The sequence below is a fragment of the Musca autumnalis genome, unplaced genomic scaffold, assembly GCF_047663935.1.
Source record: "Musca autumnalis isolate F117 unplaced genomic scaffold, ASM4766393v1 scaffold_5, whole genome shotgun sequence".
In the NCBI taxonomy this organism is placed as follows: domain Eukaryota; kingdom Metazoa; phylum Arthropoda; class Insecta; order Diptera; family Muscidae; genus Musca; species Musca autumnalis.
Window position 1 is genome coordinate 109,961,958 of NW_027412088.1, and position 27,657 is coordinate 109,989,614.

Sequence of the window (27,657 nt, forward strand, 5' to 3'; positions counted from 1 at the left end):
ATAAAGCACTAAAACAATTCGAATCATTCTGATCTTGCACAGAAATTTAGCACGAATATCTGGCAAGATCTGTACAAAAGATGATCCCAATAGTTATTTTATTTTTTGTGTATAAACCTTTTTAAGTTGGGAAGTCAAATTTCATTCCGCATCTTAAAACGCGTTTTTCTCGAAATTTGATTTTTTGAAATATAAATGAGCGATATGTGCAATTATAGGGAAAAAATTCAAGTGAGAATGCTACATATAGCAGATTTTAGCAGTTTTTGACGAACACAAATTCATTTTTCTTCATAATTTTCTCCTCTTGTTTAGCAACAAGTAAAAAAATGTTGGTGAATGCAGCGAAACATATTTCTAATTGGCTTTCAATATATAGTCCACGAAGAACGCTTCATACATTTTGTCCAATAGACATTTTTCATGCACTTCCATTCCCACAATACTGAATTATTTTGGATTCAGGATGAGTGTAAAGCAGCGTCGAGCTTCTTTGCTTAGACCGTATAGTGAGGGCGCCCACTGAGTTGTTTTTGCATTTGCTTCTCTCTCTCACGTACAGTGTAAATGAATGAAAACAAACAAAAACATAATGTGGTTGTTGCTTTTCTCACTCATACGTTCATACATGTCTTCGCTTTGGCTGTATTTCTGCGGTCGTCGCTGGTGTAAAGCCTCGAGACCTCAATATAGCTTGAATAAGACATAACAAATATGGAGTATATTCATTGCGGAATTCGTATTTAATAGTGGAATGATGTGGCATGAAGACGTAATTCAGATTTCATTGGAAGTTTCTCCCAAAAGGAGTATACAAACAAAAAATTCGAAAAAAAAATCTTACATAACTTGACTTGATGTACATTTTCTGTACAGAAACTTCATATATATAAGATAGATATATAAGTTTTCATTTGAAATCTCCTAACATAAAAAATGTTTATGACAAAAAAATTAATAATTGGTTACAGTAGCTTAATAAATGTTGTTCGACCAAACCATTTCGGGGGGGGGCCCGTGCCCCCCCCCCCCTGCTTACGTCCCTGGAATATTATATACATATTTTACGTTTTTCACAGCCTGTCTAGTTTAGGCGTCTCGCGTCGCTCGTTGTCGGATTTTTCGGTATATTTTTATTGTTGTATGTGTAGCTTAATTCAAGGTTATTTTGTGATTAAGCTGTTGTGAGAGTTAAACGGTTGTTAATTCCGCAAGTGTTTCTCAGCCTGATAAGAAATTTGTGGTTTGAATTTGTTTTCTACTTGTTTTCTTGAGAAACGAATTAATATTTTTTAACAATCAAATCAAATTGATAATTTTTACAGTTATATTTTATTTGTCGGTGGTTTAATATTATTGTTTTCCGTGTAACTTCTTAACAAATGTGGTAAGATTGATGTAGAAGAGTGTGGTTTCTACATATCTTTCAAAAAATATTTTTTCCTTAAGAAAAAGTGTGTGTGAATTCCTGCAGGTGTAATTTGTTTTATACTTATGTGGTGTTGTAAGTGTGGTAATGTAAATACATACATATGTATATGTATATCTTCCACTTCTACTTACTTCTTTCATCTTCATATTTGAGTTTTACCCTTTAAATTTTTCTTATTACGATTTTATAACGGTAAATATAAATTGTTGTTTTGGAGTATTTACTTCCATATTACGAAGAAACAAGTAGGAAAAGCATTAAGTTCGGTCGGGCCGAACTTTTTATACCCTCCACCACAAATTTCAGCCATTTCGGTGGATTAATGTGGCCACAACCTTCAAAATACCGAAATTCGGAAGGTACCGTTCTATGGGGGCTATACGATGGCGTGGACCTATACCTACAAATTTCTGGGGGAAAGTTTTATACGCCTGAAGAAGACTAAATACCAAATTTCAGCCATATCGGTGTGATAATGAGGCTAAAACGTTCAAAATATCGAAAATCGGGAGATATTGTATTATGGGGGCTATATCAAAACGTCGACCTATATAAACATTTTATGGTAGAAATATTTCTTAGCCTCTGGAAACACAAAATACAAAGTTACAACCGATTCTGTTGTCAAATGGGACTAATACATTCAAAATATATTAAAATGACGCGTACTTTATATGGGGCGTAATATGGGGGCTATACCAAAACGTGGACCTATATAAACCAACTTTGGTAGGAATATTTTTTGGCCTCTAAAGACACAACATACAAATTTACAACCAATTCGGTGGTAAAATGGGACAAATATCTTAAAAATTCCTTAAAACGACGACGTGTCACGAGTCATTTTGTATGGGGGCTACACGAAAGCGTGGACCTACATACATAACCCGCTTTCAATACCAAAAGTCCTACGTACATATAATAGATTTTCCCAAAATTTCATCCACCTACGTCAACCCGTTCGGACGCTAGAGTGATTTCCACAGACGGACGGACATGGCTATATCGATGTAGAAATGCACGCTGATCAAGAATATATATAGTTTGTGGGGTCTACAATGATTGTTTCGAGTAGTTACAAACTTAATATACCCCCATCCTATGGTGGAGGGTATAAAAACGCAAACGAAGAATGTAAAAAATTGACTTTTGGCCAAAGAATTCGAATTTGCGACCAATGTGCAAAAATAGTTTAATTGTTCTCATAAGTAGTCTTTAGGGTGATATATACAATTTCTCATGAATTGTTGAATCCCTTTTTCCACTCCGATTAAAACAACTCCACAACATGTTTTCTGAACGATTTAAAATCAACTTCTCCCGACGAAAACCGTTGACCACGCCTTTTTTCTTGATGTGCGGCAATCAAATGAAGTCATTTGGTCCTAAGTCAAAGTTTTTGCGGCGGATGACCCATCAATTCCACGTTTTGTCTGGTCAAAAGCCGCTGGTTTGAATCGATGTGTGAGAGCTCGCATTGTCATGTTGCGCAATGATTCGTCTTCTCTTGTTTGTTGCACCAAACGTTATATATGTCAGATTTTGATAAAATTTTGAACGTGTGACCCTGACTACCTTCGTTTTTAGCGAGTATTAGCCACGACTGAATTCATTAAACCTGTTTTTCATAGTGATATATGATTGTCCTTTATCAAAATACAAAGATTTATTTTCATCGATGCACGAAAATTTTCACAAGAAAATTCCATTGGTTGTATGTCGAACTGTCCTGAGTACTATATGGCTTAAAACTATCAAAAATGTCAAATGACGTCTAGCAACACGCAAGCCAGAAAGTTATCGTTCAGCTTTCTCATGTTTTAAGTATGTTATGCATAGCAAATGTCTTTTTTTCGCCCATGCATACAAATAATTTCATTTTGGACGGCTAAATTTGTCCATTTGTTTTCTGTTGTTTTCGTTATTTATATTGCGAACAAACAAAACAGCTGTCTTCCTTTTGGCATACAGAAACTCCTATTGAGCGACACTCCCAGCATCCGCCACAGGCCCGCACAACATACTTTTCAACTGCCCCGCCAAACCTACTCAACTTACTCCAGTGAATCTGTGGTTACATCCCATCGAAGAAGCCACTTTCCTGGAACTGGAGATTGACCCCGAGCCAGATTAAGCAGAAAAAACGAATATACAAAGAAGTTTTACATGGCTGAAATACCCGGAAAATGTCGCCAATATTATTGAAGGGTATTTTGCCAAGGTAGAAAATTTGATGTTGCCTGGCTGGAGAATCGTTTTGAAAAAAGGTGTCAAAGCGACCCATGCTGCAATGTATGTAAGTTAGACCTACGGGAGTTAAGGTCTTATAAAAAAAATTTAAGATCGTCTAGATCTTTGACACGGCACTTTATCCAAAAGGACCGCGGACCCTTTTTTACCGAAGTTCAATAATCAAAATTGAACTTTTACTAGTGAAACTTGTCGAAAGTTTCACCACTCCCGTTATCGAATTAAAAAAACACTGTTTGGTTATTTTAAACGACTTTATTGATTGACGGTTAGTAAAAGAGTGAGTGTTAAAATTATTTTACAATCATCAAGTAGAATAAAAATGCTTACTTATTTGTTATTTTGGATTTCCTTGAAATCATGCCACTCAGCTTTTAATGAGTTGTTGTTACCAAAAAGAAATTCTAGAAATTTGGTCTACACGCGTCAAGCATTGCATTAGTTGACGAAGTCAACTACCGGATGTTGTATTTTTTGGGTTTAATGCAATAATCGGACAGACGAAATGTTCTGCAAGCAGTTTCATTAAGTTGGCTACTTTTGCAACGGAAATCGTTTTGAGTTTATTAAAATAATCAATTGGAATTTAATGTTGGGAATGTTTGGGACAGACGAATGTCTGCAATTCAGTTTATTTGGAATTGAGTTAACAGAACTATTGCAACGGAAATTGTTTTGAGTTTATTAAAATAATTCATTGGAATTGAATGTTGGGAATATTTGGGACAGACGAATGTCTGCAATTTAGTTTAATTGGAATTGGGTTAACAGAATTTGCAACTTTATTGTTGCTTAGCTGGGAATTATTCTTTAATGAAATTATGTTTTATTGGGTAAACAACATATTATGTGTTAACTCCTCCCCCTTTAAAAACGATTGTCCCCAATCGTTAAAAATATGGTAGGTCATCCACCTTCTGTGGCCCTGGTACCTGCACTTTGTTTTGAGTGATTGGGATTTGTGTTAATCCGTGACTAGGGGCAATTGTATGAAAGACTACGTTTTGTCTTTTCTTCGTGAAAAACCCAATTATTAATAGACATATAGCAAAAATTGAAAATATAGAAAAAATGGTATATTTGGTAACAACTGCTTCTGACTTGAGTTCATGGATGGACTTAGTGTTATTAATATGCAAATGGTTTAACATTTCCAAGGATAAAAGATTTATGAATTCGTCTTCGACTGGCGTTTGTTGTAATTTTTGAAAATGGAGCTGCTAAATTTTTGTACAATTTGTCATTAATACTTAGCGTTACATTGTGGAATTCTATCAAAAATGTTCCGTTTAAAGTTTTATTATTTAATGTTCCACTAAAATCATTAAGAAAAATAATACCGGGTGAAATATTTTCTATCTGAGGAATATGATACCCGTTAGTTATTGGACAAGATGAATTTGATCCGTGTAGTAACGGTGGGATGCAAGTATCGTTGGATATGTTTACTAATTGATCATTCTGACAAAATTTTACATCTTTTGTTACTACGCATTTACTTTTTACGCCAAATACACTATTATTATTTTTTATAATTTCATTAAATTCAGTACTTATGATTCTATTATTTCTTTTTACAGGTTTGATTAAAAAATTATGGAATATTTCTTTGCTAGTTAGAGGGATTGCAATAATATATAAAAGTTTTTTCTGATTGTACAATACTTTAATTTTTGCAAATTCTAGGGCTTCTTCTATTGATGTAATAATATTATCTTCTTTTATTTTTTCGAATGCAATTTTCATTTCTTCTTTATTTAACAAAAATGAATTTACAATGTTTTGTTTTGCCCATTGCATTGCGAATTTAATATTAGTTATTTCTTCTTTTGTGAATCTAAGTTTTATCTGCATGCTGAGTGCAGCTTCGTTTACATAGTTAGTATCTTGTTTTATTACTTTTGTTATTTGATTTGTAATTTGGGTAAGGTTTTGTAATCTCTCTGTGAAAATATCATTTATGATTATTTGTTGATTATTATTTCGGATTGTTTGGTCTAAATCATTTTTAATCAATTCAAAATCGTCGTGATCTGTAGATCCCGCAATATATTTCCAGGCTGTGCCTATTATATTAATGGCTCCTTTATTCCTATATGTTTCTACTGGTTCTATGGATTGGAGGATACCGTGTATTTGGGATATTTCGTGCGTTAGGAGTGGGAAAAAAGGATTGGATTTAGGCTTGCGTTATTTTCCATTGTATGTCATTAACGAGGTTCCTGTATCTGTCTATGTCTATGATGTGGATAATGTTAAATGTTCCATCTTGTACCTTAGCGAGTCCATTGTGAATAGGTACAAGGTATGACTGTGTGAAGTTAAAAACATGCATGTTGGTTTCTGAAGAGGTGCAAAGTAATGCTAGGGTTCTGTAAAAAGAAATATAAAGACGGTCTCAGTTTTTAATGTTACTTTTATGTACTACTCTTCCTGATTTTGTAAGAATAGTTGTAGAATGATTTTCTTTTACTACCTCTTTTTTAAATCTTGGAGACAATTTGGTCCCTAAACGCTTATGGATTTTTACATAAATTTCGTCACCTGGGTCAAATTGTTTTATTGGTTCCCGTTTTTTATTATGGTTTTTATACCCTACACCACTATGTGGGGAGGGTATTATAAGTTGGTTTTGGCCAAAAAGTTTGTAACGCATCGAAATAATGGTCGTAGACCCATACATATATATATCAAAATGAATGTCTCGACGAGCTGAGTCGATCTGGCTATGTGTGTCCGTCCGTCCGTCCGTCCGTCCGTCTGTCCGTCTGTCCGTCTGTCCATCTAAACCTTGTAATCACGCTACAGGTCGCAATTTTGATCGGATCGTCACGAAATTTTGCATGTTGATAGGGAGGGGGAAGAAGCCTATTGATTTTGGTGATGGTCGGATAATATTTAGGGGTCGGAAAGGGCAAAAAACTTAGGTGGATAAAATGACAACGTTTTTTTCCAAAGCGAATATCTCAGCTTCTATATGGGGTATACCAAAAGCAAAACCTGACAATGAAAGAAGAAAATATCACCTTTATAATGCTGTAAAGCAGGTGCTCGTAGGTAATCAAACAACGAAGATATAACAATAGTAGCAAATAAAACCCCAATTTTCATTTTTGCGATTTTAACTATATTGACGAATATCACAGCTTTGGTTGAAAACTTTCCAAAAGCAAAGTCTGACTATGAAAGTAAAAGATCCCGTCTTTACAATGGTGCAAACTAGGTCGGCGTAGGTAACCAAATAACGGAGATATCGCAATAGTCGGTAATACATCCCATTTTTCTATTTTTTGGAAATCACGCTACAGGTCGCAATTTTAATCGGATCGTCACGAAAACTTGAGGGTTAATGGGGGTCTCACAGATGAAGAAGCCTATTGATTTTGGTGTTGGTCGGATAATAATTAGGGGTCGGAATGGGCAAACACTTATTTGGAGAAAAGTCAACATTTTATTTTAAAACCAATATCTGTTTCTTTAAGAGGTATATCAAAAGCAAAACCTGGCAAGGAAAGTAGAAAATATCACCTTTACAACGATGTAAAACAGGTTGTAGTAGGTGGTCAAATAGCAGAGATATGGCAATAGTCGATAATGCATCCCATTTTCCGATTTTCTTGTAATCACGCTACAGGTCGCAATTTTGATCGGATCGTCACGAAATTTTGGGGGTTAATGGGGGTCCCAAAGAGAAAGAAGCCTATTGATTTTGATGATGGTCGGATAATATTCAGGGGTCGGAATGGGCAAACACTTATTTGGAGAAAGGTCAACGTTTTATTTCAAAGCCAATATCTCTGTTTATTTAAGAGGTACATCTAAAGCAAAACCTGGCAAGGAAAGTAGAAAATATCACCTTTACAAGGATGTAAAGCAGGTTGTCGTAGGTGGTCAAATAGCAGAGATATGGCAATAGTAGATAATGCGTCCTATTTTCCAATTTTTTTGTAATCACGGTTTTTTTGTAATCGGTCGCAATTTTCATCGGATCGTCACGAATTTTTTGGGAGTTGATGCGGGTCCCACAGAGGAAGAAGCCTATTTAGTTTGGTGATGGTCGGATAATATTCAGGAGTCGGAATAAGCGAAAAGCTTATGTGGAGAAATGTCAACGTTTTTTATGCGAATATCTCCGCTTCTGGTTCGAGTATTCCAAAAGGAATACCCCTCAATGGCAGAAGAAAAGATCTCGTTTATATTGATGCAAAGTATGTTGGCGTAAGTGAGCAAACCGAGATATTGCAAAATTCAGTAATATACCCAATATTTCCATTTTTTGTAATCACGCTACAAGTTGGAATTTTGATCGGATAGTGACAAAATTTTTGGGGGTAGATGGGGGCCCCACAGAGGAAGAAGCCTATTGATTTTGGTGATAGTCGGACAATATTTAGGGGTCGGAATGGGGAAAAACTCGTTTGGAGACAAATTCATAGTTTTTTTCTTTGTGAATATATCGGCTTCTAGTAGGGGTATACCAACGGCAAAGCCTGTCTATGGAAGAAGAAAATATTACCTTTACATTGGTGTAAAGCAGGTTGGCGAAGGTGGTCAAACAAGGGAGATACCACAATAGTCGGTAATGCATCCAATTCTTCCATTTTTTGCAATCAAGCTACAGGTCGTAATTTTGATCGGATGGTCACGTAATTTTGGTTGCTTATGGGTGTCCCAGAGAGAAAGAGGCATATTATTTTTGGTGGTAGTCGGATTATATTCCCTAAAAGAAATGTTTACCAGTTAAAAGCTTATGCGCAGGGGTAGTGGTGTAGGGTATCACATGGTCGGCTCCGTCCCGACTATAGCCTTTGCTCACTTGTTAAGGTCAGTTTCCTGTTTGTCTCGTAATCTTTGGACATTATCTTGTCTTGCTTTATCATACATCTCGGGGTCTATGCTGATTCGTCGTCCGAAAAATACATCGAGTGGTCTTTGTCCTGTTGTGCTATGTATTGTATAATTGTATTCATAAATTGCTCTATCCAATAGTTCAAGAAACGTAGGGTATGTCCGTTCAGTTCGAAGGCAACGCATAATTTCAGCTAGGGTTGAGTGAAATCGCTCAACCTGACCGTTCACGACACTCGCGTATGGTGGAACTTTGTAAATTTCTATTTTCAATTGGTCTTGTAACATAAAAATTATTGATGCCGAATTAAACGATTTCTCATTATCAAAAACTATAATTTTTGGAACACCGAATAAAAATACTAATTCTCGTAAAGGTTCTCTTATATCTTCAGTGGCCCTTGATTTAATAATTCTGCCCAGCGCGTATTTTGAAAATTTATCCAATGCTGTGAGGACAAGCTTATTCTCCGTTTTAAAAATATCAATATGGAGGATTTCTCCAGGATAGGAAGGTATTGGTGTTTCCCTTAGTTCAGGCTTCGGTGGATGCCTGTCGTATTTGTTTTCTTTGCAAACGGTGCATTGCTTGACAATCCTGTTAATTTTATTGTTCATGCTGGGAAAATAATATTTTTCAAGAATCTGTATTTTATTTTCTCTGGCATTTCTATGAGCTCTTTTGTGTGTGCTAATAATTATTTCATCTTGCTGGTGATTGTCTTTAATATCTTCGACTTGGAGGTTCGTAAATCTAATGCGATATGTTGCAAAGTGTTGTGGGAAAATTTCTTAAATTTTTCCCATTAATGTCTCGGGTGCTTTGATGCCATTGATTACAGAGGGATTTAAGTATTTTTTCAGAATTTGGATTAGCTGCTCAGGGGTATAATCGTTTCCTGGAAGTGTATGCCTGTGGATGGTTGGGAATACTATATCGAACTGATAGGAGTTTATTGCACTAGGGTCAAAGATTAACTGATTTTTGAAAACGTTTATTGGTGCTTCGACACTGTAAATAAGGTTATGTGAGGAACTATCGTCACTATTTGTCATTTCCGACATAGAATTAACTTGAGATACTTCAGGCACTCTGGAAAGGGCGTCTGCCACTATGTTACTTTTTCCTGGTTTATAAAAAAGCTCGTAGTCATATTCTTCCAATATGGCTTTCCATCGCTTCATCTTGCTATTATTGTTTTTATTACTGAGAGCGTAGGTGAGTGGCTGGTGGTCAGTGTATATTTTTACTTTTGCCGTTCCATATAGAAAATTTCTAAGACTGTTAAGGGCCCATATAATGGCAAGCATTTCCTTTTCGTTCGCCGCGTAATGCTCTTCTGCTTTATTCAGAGTTCTTGATATAAAGGTAATGGGCTTGTCTCCTTGAGACAAAACTGCTCCGAGAGCATAATCTGACGCATCAGTTGTTAGTTCGAAGGCATTCTCATAATTTGGATAATACAACATTATATCTCTTGATATTAAGGAATTTTTTATCTTTGTAAATGCTTCTACCGCCTCTTCATTAAATTCTATAGAAATTTTAGACGACTGTCTTTTCGATATGCGCCCCCCTTCACTTCTCAAAAGTGACGTCAGTGGTTTTGCCAATTTTGCATAATCCCTTATAAAACGGCGATAATATCCCGCAAGGCCTAGGAAGGATCGAAGTTCTTTAATAGTTTTGTGTTGGGGAAAGTTTGCAATAGCTTCTACTTTTTTTGGGTTGGTTTTTATGCCCGCTTCGGATATTACAAATCCGAAAAATTCTACTTCTTGTTTAAAAAAATGACACTTGTCCAATTGGACTTTCATATTTGCTTCTTCTAACGTTTTGAAAACATTATGAATATCACGAATATGGTCCTCTTCGGATTTGCTGTATATAACTATATCATCGATATATACGTAGCATATTCTCCCTATATGCTCGCAGAGAATGTCATCGAGAGCTCGTTGAAATATCGACGGCGCATTTTTTAAACCAAATGGTAAGCGAGTGAACTCGTATTTGCCATTAGAAAATGCAGTTTTTTCCACATCAGAACTTTTTAACGGAATTTGGTGGAAGCCGCTTTTCAAATCCAAGACAGAAAAAAATTTGCTATTTCCTAACTTCCCTAAAACATCAGATATCTCAGGAATTGGATATCTATCAGAGATTGTTACAGAATTTAGTTTCCTATAATCTATCACCATCCTATATTGTTTATTCCCCTGGGAGTCAGGTTTTTTATCCACTATCCATACAGGTGAATTGTACGGTGATCTTGATGGTTGTATGATTCCATCGCTTAACAGCTTTTCCAATTGCATCTCGACTTCACGTTTCAATGAAGCCGGATAAGGGTAAAATTTGGTATACACTGGAGAATCATTTGATGTACGGATCTCTGCAACTACTTTAGTTGTGTAGGTTAATTTCTCGTCTGGCTCGGCGAAAAGCTTAGAGAATTTATCTATTAAAAATGTCATGGCTTCCATTTGCCTGGGGTTCATATGGTCATCCCGTAGTTTTATGGTGTTTACACTTTGACTGACATATTCTTTAAGTCGAACCTTAGTATGCTGGCGAATGACCATATAATTTTTATTTGTGTAAATGACTGCGTCTAAGGCTTTTCGACTGTCATTACCTAGAATGCCATGGAAGGATTTTAGGCTAGGCATTAGATAGAATTTAAGTTCATCGTCTAATTTGAAAAGCTTTATGTACGTGTGTGATGTAATTTTTACATCACCTGCTACAGATTTTGCGAAAAACGGAATTTTATTAGGAATGATTTTTTTTACTAAGTCCGGTTGAATGTAATTTTTACTAGATCCTGTATCAATTAAAATTTTTAAGATTTTTCCGCTCTCCGTTCGACATTCAAAATATGGAAGCGAAGAGCTTGTCATTCTAAAAAATGAATGTCATCAAGCTCTGAATCTGTTTCGTTGTCTGGTATATTATTTTCGAAATAATGGTCATGGAAATAGTTTTCCGGATCTTGGTCGTAATTTTCTAATGTTTCTTGTTCCTGAGAATAATCCTCATAGTTAATGTTGTCGGGATCAAACGAATCTCCTGTATCTGTATTAATATGGAATGTTCGTTGTGCTTTCGGTGGACTAACGTTATTTTTTGACGATGGATTAGGTGGTCTTTTACCTAGGAATTGATGTTGAGGTGGTCTATTTGCGTAATTTATTTGTTGAGATCGGATACTGTGGTCGACATCCATTGGCTCCGCTGGCTTAGGTGCCGTTGGGCGTGGTGGAGGTTGTTTCGGGTGGCTGAAGCTTGGTATACCATTATTATAATTAGTGTTCCTTTTAGGAAGATTCTGTGGGTTAGGTATGTAGGCTATGTTTGGGTGAAACTCTTGTTTATTTTTTTGCACATTATATTTCTGCGTCGGAGATATTTGATAATAACTTTTTTTAATTGGCTGAATATTCTGATTTTGAGCATGATTAGTGCGGAATTTCTGATTTTCTAGTTTAAGACACAAATGAAGAGCCTGGGGTAAATCTGCCTATTCTCTCATTCCTAGCAGTCTTGGTAAATCCCCATTTAATCCTCTTACAAAGGTATCGAGGGCTTTGCTTCGATAAGTTTGTGTTAGCAGACTTAGAGCCTCGTTTCCAGCCTCTAAGCCTCCTAGTTTGTTTAGTATCAGAGACAGATGTGAATATACAGCCTGATAAAATTCTTGAACTGTTGAGTTTCCTTGGATTAGACCTGTCATTTGATATTCTAAGGTTGATACATCACGTTTGTCGGCGTAGTGTAAGGTCAGGCACTTGGAAATTGCTGGCCAATCTAAAGGAGTGTTGTACGATTCTAATGCTATGTCTGCATTACATACAATTTTATTTCTAATTACGTTCAAAATACCATAGTATTTTGGTGTACCTTTCAGATTTTCGTAGATTTTTAAAATTCTTTCCACACTCTTTCTCCAAGAGTTAAACTCTCCTGGTTTGCCTGAAAATTCCCTTAGACATTTAACGACATCAGGGATTTTATCTAAATCGCCTATATTACCTACGTGTTCCGCATCAATAGCCTGATCTACCGCATTTATTTGAATAGCTTTCGGGTTTAACGTAGCTTGTAGTATCTGAGGTAACTGGCTATTAACAATTTCCAGAATAATATTTCTAAGGTCCGTTAAGTTTATTTGTCCTGGTTCGTTTCTGTTAGGTTGGTTTGGGGGATGGGAAGGATTTGGGTTAGGTGCATTTAAGATGGGTGGTCGTACTAAATTGTTGGGATTTGCCATTTTAATAAAAGATTTTAGGATATTTTTACACAGAGACTTTGATTTTCTTTATTTCAAGGCGAATCTACTTTTGTTTCTTTTCTTATTATTTCAGAAAGGGATTGAGATTGTATAGGGCTTCTATTTTTAATTCTATTAATAATATTAATATATATCTTACGCTAATATTATTAAAGTTGTCATCTTGGTGGGCACTGCTTTGCTTCAATATCTCGGCTTATGATTTCTCTTCTTCCTTCAATATTTCGGCACTTCAGACTTCTTGTTTTTTAAATGTTCACTTTTCGCACTTTGGTTTTGGTTTCCTTCAATATTTCGGCACTTCAGACTTCTTGTTTTTTTTTTTAAATGTTCATTTTTCGCACTTTGGTTTTGTTTTCAATGTTCTTTTTTTTCCACTTTTTTATTTTTCAGTGAGGGTGTGCCTTTCAACGGTTTTATTTAGTTATTATATGTTTCTTGTGTTTTTTTGTTTTAATGTTCACTTTTTCCACTTTTTTTATTTTTCAGTAAAGGTTTGCTTTTCTACGGTTTTGTTTTCAATGTTCTTTTTTTTCCACTTTTTTATTTTTCAGTGAGGGTGTGCCTTTCAACGGTTTTATTTAATTATTATATGTTTCCTGTTTTTTTTGTTTTAATGTTCACTTTTTCCACTTTTTTATTTTTCAGTGAAGGTTTGCTTTGTAACGGTTTTATTTAATTATTATATGTCTCTTCGCGGGTGAAGCGGCTTGCGTTCAACGCGTCACTTTCCTTAGTTGTACTCAGGGGCCTCCTTCTTCACACTTTTTAATAATTTTAATAATTCGCTCGGGCGCCAGTTAGACCTACGGGAGTTAAGGTCTTATAAAAAAAATTTAAGATCGTCTAGATCTTTGACACGGCACTTTATCCAAAAGGACCGCGGACCCTTTTTTACCGAAGTTCAATTATCAAAATTGAACTTTTACTAGTGAAACTTGTCGAAAGTTTCACCACTCCCGTTATCGAATTAAAAAAACACTGTTTGGTTATTTTAAACGACTTTATTGATTGACGGTTAGTAAAAGAGTGAGTGTTAAAATTATTTTACAATCATCAAGTAGAATAAAAATGCTTACTTATTTGTTATTTTGGATTTCCTTGAAATCATGCCACTCAGCTTTTAATGAGTTGTTGTTACCAAAAAGAAATTCTAGAAATTTGGTCTACACGCGTCAAGCATTGCATTAGTTGACGAAGTCAACTACCGGATGTTGTATTTTTTGGGTTTAATGCAATAATCGGACAGACGAAATGTTCTGCAAGCAGTTTCATTAAGTTGGCTACTTTTGCAACGGAAATCGTTTTGAGTTTATTAAAATAATCAATTGGAATTTAATGTTGGGAATGTTTGGGACAGACGAATGTCTGCAATCCAGTTTATTTGGAATTGAGTTAACAGAACTATTGCAACGGAAATTGTTTTGAGTTTATTAAAATAATTCATTGGAATTGAATGTTGGGAATATTTGGGACAGACGAATGTCTGCAATTTAGTTTAATTGGAATTGGGTTAACAGAATTTGCAACTTTATTGTTGCTTAGCTGGGAATTATTCTTTAATGAAATTATGTTTTATTGGGTAAACAACATATTATGTGTTAACTTGTATAAAAATCCAATTGGACAATTAATACGCTAGGGCACATGTAATTTGCAATAATGCAAAAACTGGGAATAGGAAAATGTGGTTCTCTACATAAAACCCATTATATATGAGGCAGTAGGCCCGTTATCTAGTTGACATGTTATTGCAATTTGCAGCGGGGGGAAAGACAGTAGTTATTTTTCCATATGTAGGCTACTTTGTCGGTATATGCCCTCCAAGAAATGAAATGTAGACCAACAATATTTTTTTATTGTTCATACAAAAGTAATGGTCCATTTCACCCGCTACATAATATCAGATCACCATCCAAAATTGTAGGCATCTTCTTCTACCTAAACTCCTAACTCGTGCAAAATTTCGTGATTATTTAGCTGTAATTGCGACCTCTAGCGTGTTTATGATTACACTACAAACAAATAAATGGGTATATTAGGCTGTACTCTTTTCATGTACAACAACACAATTGACATCAATAGAAATGTCAAGCGTTCCTCTTCCAAGTATAGCTTACTTGCCCGGAATGTCTTTTCTAGGAATAAAGATATAAGCTGTATATTAAAAATTTTCACAATTTTTACACAAAAGTTGTGATCCATTTAAACCTCTAAATATTATCTGATTGCCATCTCAAATTGCAAGCTTCTTCTTTGGCATATAAGTTAAATTATCCTTTTACTGATAAATATAGAATTTGTTGATTTGTTTGCTTATTTTGATAGTCCCATGGACTTTTATTATCTTATTCATTTTAAAATAACAAATGATTTTGTGCTGCAGTTATGTGCCTTACTTGATTCAAAGTATTAATAAGAATGACCAATAACAATCATAAACCTAGCTTTGATTATAGCTGATACCAAATATTGCTTATTCGACAGCAAACGTTGTTTCGCTGTCTTCCAGTACTGGAGTACGTTCACATTAATAAAGTATCAGGTTACAACAATCTTTGAACTCAGTTGTTTATCAGAGTGTAACGTTAACTCCTCCCTTCTGAATAATCAAGCGTCCCGATTGATACTTAAAATGCTATTTTGTAGATTTTTTTTTGTTTGAGCGTTTCAATTTTCTTCTGTGTTGTTTCCATAATTTTGAAGCACAATCATCATTTTTAGCGTTAATTACTTTTGATTTTGGACAAAGGTGGCAACAGTTATGTTTTTACATTCGCTTATCATAACAAATGTTTTATTCTTTCGTTTTAAATTTTTTGTGGCCAAGTTTTTCTTATAGGTTTAATAGTTAAGGTTTTACAATTTTCTTGAAACATTTTAGCATTTGTAAAGTTAAGAGCTTGTTCTACATTTTTTAATTGAATAATATTTCTTTTTACTTTTTAATTCATTTTCTTCTTAGATAGCTTTTAGTTGTTCTTATTCATATAATGTTATTTCTCTTATTGTTTGTTGTTTCTATGGTGCTATGCACCTTTTATTATAAACATTGTTACAAACAAAGATTACTATTATTTATTCAATTACAATGATTTGATTTATTTTTTAGATGGCTTATTAATATTTCTTTTTAATTTTTTCAATTCATTTTCTTCTTAGATAGCTTTTAGTTGTTCTTATTCATAAAATGTTATTTCTTTTATTGTTTGTTGTTTCTATGGTGCTATGCACCTTTTATTATAAACATTGTTACAAACAAAGATTACTATTATTTATTCTATTACAATGATTTAATTTCATTTTCTTTTAGATAACTTATCATTTCTTCTCATTTACAAAATATGATTTTATTTATTAATGAATGTTGTCCTTTTTCCGGTGCTATGCACATTTTATTAGGACAATTTTTAATGTTTTAAGTAATTATTGTGCTGAGCACATTTTCCAAATTACAATGTTTCCTTTTTTATAATTTATTATGTTTAGTGTGTTCAATTTTAAATTAGTTTTATTACATATTCATCTTCTGTAGATTGTTTTCATTCTAGAATATTGTTAATTATCGATATTTTTAGTTTCTATGGTTCTACGAAACTTTTTTATATTCAATATTACAAAATTTATTAATTTCTTGTATCCAGTTTATTTTAGTTAGTGTTTCATTTTTATTTATTTATTTATGTTTCTTTACGGTGTAATTATTATAATCTTTAATAATATCTTCGTTTTATTATAATTTTGAAAAGTGGCGTTAGACTATTATTGTTTTCTATGTGCTCTATTATGGGTATCAATTATTATCTGTTTCTGTCTTTCTTCGTCTGTAATATCCTCTAATATTATTTGTGTAAATTTTATTTGGAAACTGCTAAAGTATGCTGGGTATATTGATTGAATTTTCAACATTAAGGATTCCGAAGTTTTTATGCAATTTACCACAAGTGGATTAAGATATTTTAATAAAATTTCTTTCAAGTTATCATGATCAAATGCACTTCCCCTTACGATGTGACGATGGTATGATGGAAATATTATTTTAAACTCATAAGAAGAAACGTCAGATTCTTCTATTAACATTTGGTTTTTGAAGGTATCTATAGGGACTTCTACTGAATGGATGAGATTTTCAGATGAATTTTCAGCACTGCGAATTGTTGGTGTTAAAGAATTCACGTTAGTGATTGGGGGTCTAGATAGCGCATCTGCGACTACGTTAGAACTACCTGGTTTATAAATCAATTCATAGTTGTATTCTTCTAACTGTGCCTTCCATTTCTTCATTTTTACGATAGTATTTTTGTTACTTAACGCAAAGGTCAGCGGTTGGTGGTCAGTGAATATTTTTATGTTTCTAGCACCATATAAATAGCAATTTAACTCTTTCAAAGCCCAAATGATGGCTAACATCTCTTTCTCATTAGTTGCGTATTGCTCTTCTGCCTTACTAAGAGTTCTAGATAGGTACGTAATCGGTCTATTATTCTGAGATAAGACTGCGCCCAGTGCGTAATTTGATGCATCTGTAGTGAGTTCAAACGGTTTATCAAAATCTGGGTAATGCAGTACGACTTCATCCGAAACTAAGCAATTTTTAAGTTGCTTAAAGCTTTCAATCTGTTCGGGGTTCAAGTCAATGCTAATTTTTTTTTGATTGGTTTCTAGGAGTTCTACCAATATCACCTCTCATTATCGAAGTCAATGGTTTAGCTTTTTGAGCGTATCCCCTAACGAATCTTCTATAGTGTCCAGTCAATCCTAAGAATGATCGCAAATCATGAACTGTTTTGGGTTGGGGAAAGTTCACTATAGCCTTAAGTCTGTCTGAATTTGCAGAAAAACCTCCTTGTTTTACGTTGAATCCTAAGAAGTTAAGTTCTTCCTTTAAAAATTCACTTTTCCCTAGATGAACCTTCAGATTGGAACTTTCCAGTGTTCGAAATATTATCTTCAGGTTATTGATGTGTTCCTCTTTAGTTTTACCAAATATTAAAATGTCATCTATGTACACGTAACATCGTTTCCCTATATGGTCCCTAAGGATTTCGTCTAATGCCCTTTGAAAGATTGACGAAGCATTGCGCAAGCCAAATGGGTAATCGAGTAAATTCGAACTTTCCATTTTTGACAGAAAAGGCTGTCTTTTCAATGTCAGATTCCTTTAGAGGAATTTGATGGAAACCGCTTTTTAGATCTAGAGTTGAAAAATATTTATTTTTACCTAGATTTGCTAAGATGTCTGTTATTTCAGGTATAGGGTATCTGTCAGGTCTAGTTATCTCATTTAACTTCCTATAGTCAATTACCATACGATACTTTTTTGTACCTGAAGGGTCTTGTTTTTTTGGTACTATCCAAACCGGGGCATTATAAGCTGAACGAGATGGGCGAATTATTCCGTCTCTTAAGAGTTTTTCGATTTGCTTGTCAATTTCAGGTTTTAACGCCATGGGGTAGGGGTATGATTTTGAGTAAACTGGACTGTCGCTAGTTGTATTTATTTGTACTACTGTTGAGAAAGTAAGTTTCCTATTAGGGTCTGCGAATAGGTTTGGATGTTCATCCAGAATTCCTCTTATTTTCTTCTCATCCTCATGGGTGAGATGATTGAGTCGTAAAGTAATGTTGTTTACCTCACTAATCACAAGTTCTTTCAATGGAAATTGTTTTCCGTTTAGAATCGTAAAGTACGATTCCTTTGTGAAAATTACAGCATTTAAAAACCTTAAAGTATCATTTCCGATTATTCCATCAAAGGTTTCTAATCCCGGAAGTATGTAGAATTTAAATTTTTCAGTTCCACAGTCGAATATGTCAATGAAGCTATGATTGTTAATGTGAATTATTCCGCCAACAGAATTCACAGAAAAAGGTTTATTGTTCGGTAGAGGATTTTTGATGAATTTGCTTTTAATGTAATTTTTATTTGATCCTGTATCTATTAAAAATTTCAATTCGTTGCCATTTTTCATTTTGTATGGGACATACGGCAACGCTGAAGCTAATCTAAAAAATTTACGTCATCAACTATTCCTGATTGCTCGTCTTGCTCTGTCTCTGTTCCGTCATCACAATTTACTTCATAATGATCTTCTTGTGGGTCGTCAGAATAAAAATCGTTCTGTATGTCAGCCACGATATTGAACATTCTTTGATGTTTGGGTGGTTGATGGATATTCTCTGAAGCTTGGTGTTTATAATTGGACGCAAATGCACGACTAGTTTGTGGTCTATTTTGGTAATTTACGTGTTTCGTTTGAATAGATTGGTCAACATCCATGGGTAACGGTTCTGGAGGGAGTGGAGGTCGATATCCTCCAAACTGATTGGATCCAGGATGAGGCACTGCTGAAGGATTATTTGGAAAACCTTGTTGACCTCCATATTGCCGTTGTTGGAATGTTCGGTTATAATTTGGTCCTGCATATTCTTGCCTATGATTAAAGTTTTGATGATGTGGGTTAGCTTCAAAAGTTAATTGAGGATAAAATTTTCTTGGGAGATTTGGTTGGAGATTTTTATTGGGCCTCGGACCCTTTTCTGTGGCATGTTGTATCCGAACACCTAGGTTACCTAATTTTAAACAAGCGTTTAATGCCTGTGGTAAGCTCGTTGGATTTGTCACACTCAACAAACTGGGGAGATTTCCGTTTAACCCTCGGACAAAGGTATCTAATGCTTTGTCTCTGAATGTTTGGGTTAAAACATCTAGAGCTTCTTTTCCGAGCTCTAAGCAATCAATCTTATCCAGAATTAGGGATAGATGGTGGTAAACCTTCTGATAAAATTCCGTCACCGTTTGATTTCCCTGGGCCAACACAGTCATTTGATATTCCAATGTTGAAATATCTCTTTTGTCTGAAAAGTGAAGTACCAGATATTTTCTTATTGCCCTCCAATTTAATGGAGTTCGATATGACTCTAAAGCCGTGTCGGCTTGGCCGACAATTTTGTGCCTAATGGTGTGAAGAATCGCAAAATATTTTGCTGTGCCTTTATGTTGTTCATAAAGGGACATGATTCTGTCAACTGCCTTTCTCCAGGAGCTGAATTCTCCGGGTTTCCCTGAAAATTCTCTTAAAGTTTTCACTATATCGGGAATTTTTTCGCAATCAGATAAGTTTTCCGGGGCGTTTATATTGACGTCTTCGGTAGTGCAGTTATCCCCCCCACCTTTTAAAAGGTTTGCCACCGTTTCTGTTATAACGTTAATCAACTCACTTGTTTGATTCTCAGTGAAAAAGCTGAATTTTTTGGTGGTGCCACCAGAATTTTGGGTTGTATTGTTGGAAACACTCATAGTTTCAACTTTGCTGATTAAATCCTCCAGGTCACTTAACATAAATTCCAAATTTGCCTACTACTTTTATTACACACTTTCTTTCACACTTTCTTTTGAAAATTTTATGTTGCGTTGCTTTCTTAATTTTTGTTTTACGCTTTTTAACTTAATATTAAAGATCACTTTCTTTTGAAATTATTACGTTATGTTTACTTTAATAAATGTTTAATTTAATTTTGTGTTCTATTCTTTGAAGCTTATTACTAATTGTTGGCGAAAATATTCTTCCACCAACTGAAAATATTAATTTTTATTCATAATATTAATTTCTAAACATTATCATATATTTAAAATATTCTATTAATTATTTAAATCTTAAAATCATATTTGAGCCACTGTCTCTAAAGCGTAAAATTGTTTTGCATTTCTTTGTACATTGATTTTCGCTAAATTAGATACAAAATTTGCATATCAATATGTTATAAATATGACTCTGAGAGAAGGCCCAAATATGATTAGTAGTCAAAACCAACAACAATAACAATACTCCAGAATAATTCCAGTGTTCTGTTTTATGAGTATGAGCACATTAATAACCACAACTTAATCTCTTGTTAAGTTGTTTGTTGTTGCGTCGGTAGGGCTCGACTGCAAGTGCTCTTTGCCATTTACACTGACGCCTGCATGTACACAACAATGTTTGCAGTCAAACATTAAAAAATAATAAATGAATGCATTTATGTTTCTGTATGTTGTACATGCAGGCTTAAGTGTACAATGGTGGAGATGTTTACTGCTGGAAATTCTGGAGTGAGTTGTTAAAATTTTTGGAATAAAAAAGAGGTTGATGATTATTAAAATCTCAATTCTCTTTCTATTCAATTTGGACCTTCACCAGAGACACTTGTCGATAAGTATCAACATACAAACATACATACATACATACCTAACATTGATTTTCTTTACATGCTATGTTAATGCATATTGTGAAGTGAAATTATCTTCTTTAATAAAATCGTTTTTTTTATACTTTTCGATTGAAAAGAAATTAAAGTTTTTTTTTAATTTTTTTTGAAAACTTTGTTTTTGAAACTTTACGTACATTAATTGGTGCCGAAACCCGGGAAATCTCGTGAAAAATCATTAACAATATTGCTTTGTGGTACAGTGAAAGTGATTCATTGCGTAATAAAAGTGAACTTGTGGTATCCGAATTAACAAAGTTTGTGAAACATGAGCTCAATAGATCAAATGATTCAGTTGCAACGTGATTTGTTGTCAACTTTATTAAAATATCAAACCCGTTTTGGTTCCAAAAATAATTCAGAAATAACCCCTGGTTATTTGCATACAATTGGTCAACGGGTTGATGATATTTTTAACAACTTTGATGCTCAACATAATGAAATTATGCAAAAAATCCATGATGAGGAAATAAATCCCCGCGATGTGCCATATATTTGTGATGATTCTTACTTTGAATTTTCGGAAGTTTATTTTACTTTCAAAGGCAAAATTATGGACGCACTATCGCAACATTCTGTGGCATATTCTCCTTTATCAAGCACATTTGTTGCATCAAATGCTCGTGGTGATACCACAATGGGAGTCGAAACAAAACTTCCAAAAATTTCCCTTCCAACTTTTACTGGTGATTATATGGAGTGGATACCTTTTCGTGACATTTATGTATCCCTAGTTCACGACAATGAATCACTGAATAAAATCCAGAAATTCTATTATCTAAAAGGTACACTCGCTGGTGAAGCTGCGAGTTTAATTAAAACAATTTCTGCCACCGAGGCTAATTATGATTCCGCCTGGAAGACATTAGAAGCTAGGTACCACAATAAACGGATGATTGTAGGCCATTTAATAAGCAAATTGTTCGGTATAGAGAAATCGAATGGAGAATTCCAATCAATAAAAACATTGCTTGATTCTACAAAAGAATGTCTAGCATCTCTTCAAAACTTGGGCATAGATACAAGTAGTTGGGATCCAATTTTAATTCATCTAATAGCTCACAAGTTAGACATTCAGACAAGGAAAGATTGGGAAAAGTCGTTGAAATCTTCAACTGAAATACCAACTCGTTCTGAAATTTTCGATTTTCTTGAGCGAACATTCCGAACTCTTGAATCTATTCACGATGATTTTCCTTCTGTTAGTAGACAGAAATCAATAAACATAAATAAATATAATTCACAACTGAAAAAAACTACTGTTCACACAGGGAAATTTTCTAAACCCAATGCAAAGTGTGCTTATTGTGAAAAGCCACATTCACTTTCCAAGTGTTTTAAGTTCTTGGCATTATCTTTGTCTGAGAAAAACACGTTTTTGCTGAACAAAAGAGTTTGTAGGAATTGTCTTTCCATTGGTCATAGTACCGATCATTGTTCTTCACCTTTTCGATGCATTATATGCAAACAGCTGCACCATACTGTTCTTCATTCGGACGGACGTCCAGAACAAGTAACTTCTAATACTTCATTATCTACAGATTCAAATCAAGTAACAACACACAATGCCAATACCTTTACATCTGTAATTCTTTATACCATTCGACTTTACATACGTACAGATTCCGAATTTTATTCCTTGAGAGCTCTACTAGATCCAGGATCTCAAGGAACTTTAATTTCCGAATCTGTCGTACAGCTCATTGGCCTTAGAAAGCAAAGGTCACATTGCAATGTCATAGGTATTGGTGGTAATCATGCTAACTTATCGAAATATTCAGTAAATCTTGATCTTTTTTCTCGTTCAAAACAACCTGTTTTGTCTTGTAGCGCTTTGGTATTGTCCAATTTGTCTGCGTACACACCACAACCTTCCACTAAGCATATATCTATGCCTGATTTATCAGCAGATAGTTTAGCAGACCCATTTTTCTACAAACAAGACAAAATTGACATCATACGTGGATCTGATATATGCTCAAGTATTAAGATTCCAAGTGAATCCTTTGTTTTTAACAACCTCTTCTTTCAAAATACATACTTTGGTTGGGTATTCTCTGGTTCGACAAGCCAAAATGTATCAAATAGAATTCACGTTCATACTTCCAACTTGGAAACTATTCTTCGCTCATTTTGGGAGCAAGAGGAGATTTTTTCTGAAAGAAATTTGACCGATGAAGAGTCAAAATGTGAGGCATTTTTCAAGACCACAACTAAACATTCTGATTCTGGAAGATACGAAGTTCAACTTCCATTTAAATCCTTAATCCAAAGTAATACTCCTCCAGAAATTGGCAATAACGTCATAAATTCTCTCAAACGACTCAGACAACTTGAAATTTCGTTCTCCAAGCGATCTGATTTTGCCCAAAACTACAAGTCTTTCATGTCTGAATATGAAAACTTAAGTCATATGTCTAAAATAGGGACATATCCAAAGGATATTCGTTCTAATTCCTATTTTCTTCCACATCACGGTGTTTTTAAACATGATAGTACAACAACGAAACTGAGAGTTGTTTTTGACGGTAGTAGCCATATTAAAGACCAACATTCTTTAAACGATACTCTATGTTCTGGTCCTGCTCTTCAAAATGAATTGCCAACAGTAATGTCTCGTTGGCGAAGACATAAATATGCCTTTAGCGCAGACATAGAGAAAATGTTTCGTCAGATTGACGTGTTTCCAGAGCATCGAAGATTTCAACAAATCCTTTGGCGCTATAATCCGTTCGATGAGATATCTATATATGAGCTAAACACGGTTACCTATGGTACAACGTCAGCTCCATTCCTCGCCATACGTGTTCTACATCAAGTAGCTCATGAATTTAGATCTGAATTTCCTGAGTCTTCTCAAATTTTACTGACAGATTCCTACGTTGATGATATCTTATCAGGATCAGATTCCATAGAAAAAGCCATTTCATTATACGAGGATTTATCTTCAATTTTAAAGAAAGGTGGGTGTAATCTACGTAAGTGGATTTCAAATTCTAAAGAAATTCTTGATGTAATTCCTATGGAAGATCGAGACCCTTCCTTAACGTTGGATTTCAACGGTGAGAATACTGTAAAAACATTAGGAATTCAATGGAATACAAATGACGATTGCTTTTCGTTTAAAATCAACTTATCTGATATCAAGTCTGTAACCAAGCGTTCTATACTGTCTGAATCAGCGAGTCTGTATGATCCTTTAGGTTGGCTAACTCCATCCACATTAATGGCAAAATCTATATTTAAAAGCTTATGGGAAAATGGACTTGATTGGGATACAGCAGTTCCAAATTTTATCAAAACGAAATGGTTGAAATACCGTAGTTCTTTACCTACACTTTCCTCCATAAAAATACCTAGATGGTTACATTGCTTTCCTAATTCAAAAATGCAGTTGCATTGTTTTTGTGATGCATCAACAGCAGCATACGCAGTTGTTGTGTATTCTAGAATTGAATGTGATGGTGACGTATTTGTTAATATACTGCAGGCCAAATCAAAAGTCTCGCCAATAAAAACTGTAACAATTCCCCGTCTAGAGTTGTGTGCTGCTGCACTTCTAGTCCGCTTAACAGAGAAAGTTAAAAAGTCATTGAATGACATTGAAGTTGAATCTATTACTTATTGGAGTGACAGTTCAACTGTATTGAGTTGGATTCGAAAATCTCCTGCACATTGGAACGTTTATGTAGGTAATAGAGTTGCTGAAGTACAACGTTTCAGTAATCCCCTTGATTGGAGGTATGTTCCTTCAGGTTTAAATCCGGCAGATTGTGCATCAAGAGGAATTTTCCCAAACGAACTAGTAGAAAATGATATTTGGTGGCAAGGACCTCAATTTCTATACCAATCGTCAGAAAGCTGGCCAAGTAATTTAACAAATTTGTCCACAATGGAAGAACAAAGAAAAACCAAAGTGTCTTCCAATGTAACTACTCTGAAAGAATATCCCTCAATTCTTTTTAAATTCTCGAGATTACAAGTCCTGCTTAGGTTTTCTGCGTATCTTATTCGATACATTAAAGAATACAAAAATCCAAATAAGAAACAAACTGGTCCTTTAGTCTATGCGGAAACTTTCCATTCATTAATGAATTTTGTCAAGCTAGTACAAACTGTAGATTTCCCAGAAGAAATCAAAATTCTCTCCAAAAAAGGAATCGTAAAAAATCGCCACATTTTAAAACTAATGCCATTTTTGGATAGCGATGGTATTATCAGAGTCGGTGGTCGCTTAGAGAACTCTGAATTTCCATTTGAGTTTAAACACCCCATTTTACTAACAAAATCGAATCCTTTATCGAAGTTAATCGTTTTAGATGCCCATGAAAAAACACTTCATGGTGGTATTACGTTGACTATGTCATATGTTAACCGAAAATTTTGGATCATTTCAGGAAATCAGCTAGCCAAGTCTTTAATACAGAAGTGTCTCACATGTTTTAAGTATACAGCAAAGACATCACAGCAAATAATGGGAAATCTGCCTAATGTCCGTTTAAACATCACGAGGCCATTCAAACATAGTGGAGTTGACTATGCAGGTCCAATTACTATAAAAGCTTCTACTTTACGATCTGCAACAACATCCAAAGGTTACATATGTCTGTTTATTTGTATGGTAACTAAGGCCATTCATCTAGAAGCCGTCACAGACCTTACCACTAACGCTTTTCTCGCTGCTTTCCGTCGCTTCATATCGAGAAGAGGAGCTTGTACTGATTTGTACTCAGATTGTGGTACTAATTTTGTGGGAGCATCGAAGGAATTGGAAGTTATTTATAATAAGGCGAAAAATTCACTACCAGAAGAGCTTCTGCAAGCACTAAGTTTGAATGGAACGGATTGGCATTTTATTCCTCCAGCTTCTCCAAACTTTGGCGGTCTTTGGGAGGCAGGTGTTAAGTCCACCAAACACCACCTCAAACGTATAGTGAATGATCGAGTCTTAACATTTGAGGAACTGACCACTCTATTGTGCCAAATTGAGAGCTGTTTGAATTCAAGACCTCTGGCTCCATTATCCATTGATCCCACTAATTGTGATGCTCTGACGCCAGCCCATTTTCTTGTTGGCGAGCCCACTACATGTATACAAGAAACGTCATTACTTGATACTAACATAAATCATCTTACTCGATGGAAATGCGTTGAAAAAATGAAGCAACATTTTTGGACGAGGTGGCGCAGTGAGTATTTAAACAGCTTACAATCGCGACCAAAGTGGTTAAGTCCGACATCCATGCCTAAAGTCGGTGACTTGGTCTTGATAGCCGACGAAAGATGTGGTCCAGGTCAATGGTTACTCGGTAGGATACAACAAACGCATCCTGGTGCAGATGGTTACGTACGGGTTGTATCAGTCCAAACAAAAAATAAAATTATTAAACGTCCAATAACTAAAATTTGTCTACTTCCAGGAAATGAACAGCATGAAGATTCAGAAACATCAAATTCCAACTTGAAAGACAGAATTCCTTCATCTTGAACATCATCTGTACATATTTATCTCCACGTTATAACATAAATTCATCATCATATATACACCATCAGATTCTCTACATCATCATCCTTTATACTTCATCATTTCAATATCTCTACACTATCATCCTCACATAATCAATATAATTTATGGTTCTCATCATCTAGTTCTATGCATATTTTGGAAATCTCTACAGAGGATGAGGATGGAGCCTATTATACATACTAATGCTGTGAGTCGGAGCATAGCAGAGTCATGAACTCGAATAAAACACTCCCAACGACAGGCCGTCCTTATCCGCATATAAAAAACATTCGTTCTTTGGAGGGGGAGAATGTTGGCGAAAATATTCTTCCACCAACTGAAAATATTAATTTTTATTCATAATATTAATTTCTAAACATTATCATATATTTAAAATATTCTATTAATTATTTAAATCTTAAAATCATATTTGAGCCACTGTCTCTAAAGCGTAAAATTGTTTTGCATTTCTTTGTACATTGATTTTCGCTAAATTAGATACAAAATTTGCATATCAATATGTTATAAATATGACTCTGAGAGAAGGCCCAAATATGATTAGTAGTCAAAACCAACAACAATAACAATACTCCAGAATAATTCCAGTGTTCTGTTTTATGAGTATGAGCACATTAATAACCACAACTTAATCTCTTGTTAAGTTGTTTGTTGTTGCGTCGGTAGGGCTCGACTGCAAGTGCTCTTTGCCATTTACACTGACGCCTGCATGTACACAACAATGTTTGCAGTCAAACATTAAAAAATAATAAATGAATGCATTTATGTTTCTGTATGTTGTACATGCAGGCTTAAGTGTACAATGGTGGAGATGTTTACTGCTGGAAATTCTGGAGTGAGTTGTTAAAATTTTTGGAATAAAAAAGAGGTTGATGATTATTAAAATCTCAATTATCTTTCTATTCAATTTGGACCTTCACCAGAGACACTTGTCGATAAGTATCAACATACAAACATACATACATACATACCTAACATTGATTTTCTTTACATGCTATGTTAATGCATATTGTGAAGTGAAATTATCTTCTTTAATAAAATCGTTTTTTTTATACTTTTCG

At 34.6% G+C, this 27,657-nt stretch overlaps 2 protein-coding genes across 5 annotated transcripts in view; both read left to right on the top strand.

The window, feature by feature from the left end:
• Positions 1 to 27,657, top strand: part of LOC141406029 (uncharacterized) — a 100,872-nt gene that overhangs the window by 15,005 nt on the left and 58,210 nt on the right. The window lies entirely within an intron of this gene.
• LOC141406030 (uncharacterized) lies at positions 1,351 to 27,564 on the top strand. Of its 4 annotated transcripts, none has more exons than XM_073991037.1 (2): positions 1,351 to 1,387; positions 25,470 to 27,564. In XM_073991037.1, exon 2 carries the CDS (start codon positions 25,547 to 25,549, stop codon positions 26,558 to 26,560), a length of 1,014 nt encoding a protein of 337 aa, XP_073847138.1. In that variant the 5' UTR covers positions 1,351 to 1,387; positions 25,470 to 25,546; the 3' UTR covers positions 26,561 to 27,564. The 4 variants fall into 4 exon arrangements, with proteins under 4 accessions (XP_073847138.1, XP_073847141.1, XP_073847137.1 ...); XM_073991040.1 differs by lacking the exon at positions 1,351 to 1,387 and adding an exon at positions 1,409 to 1,504; XM_073991036.1 differs by lacking the exon at positions 1,351 to 1,387 and adding an exon at positions 1,477 to 1,513.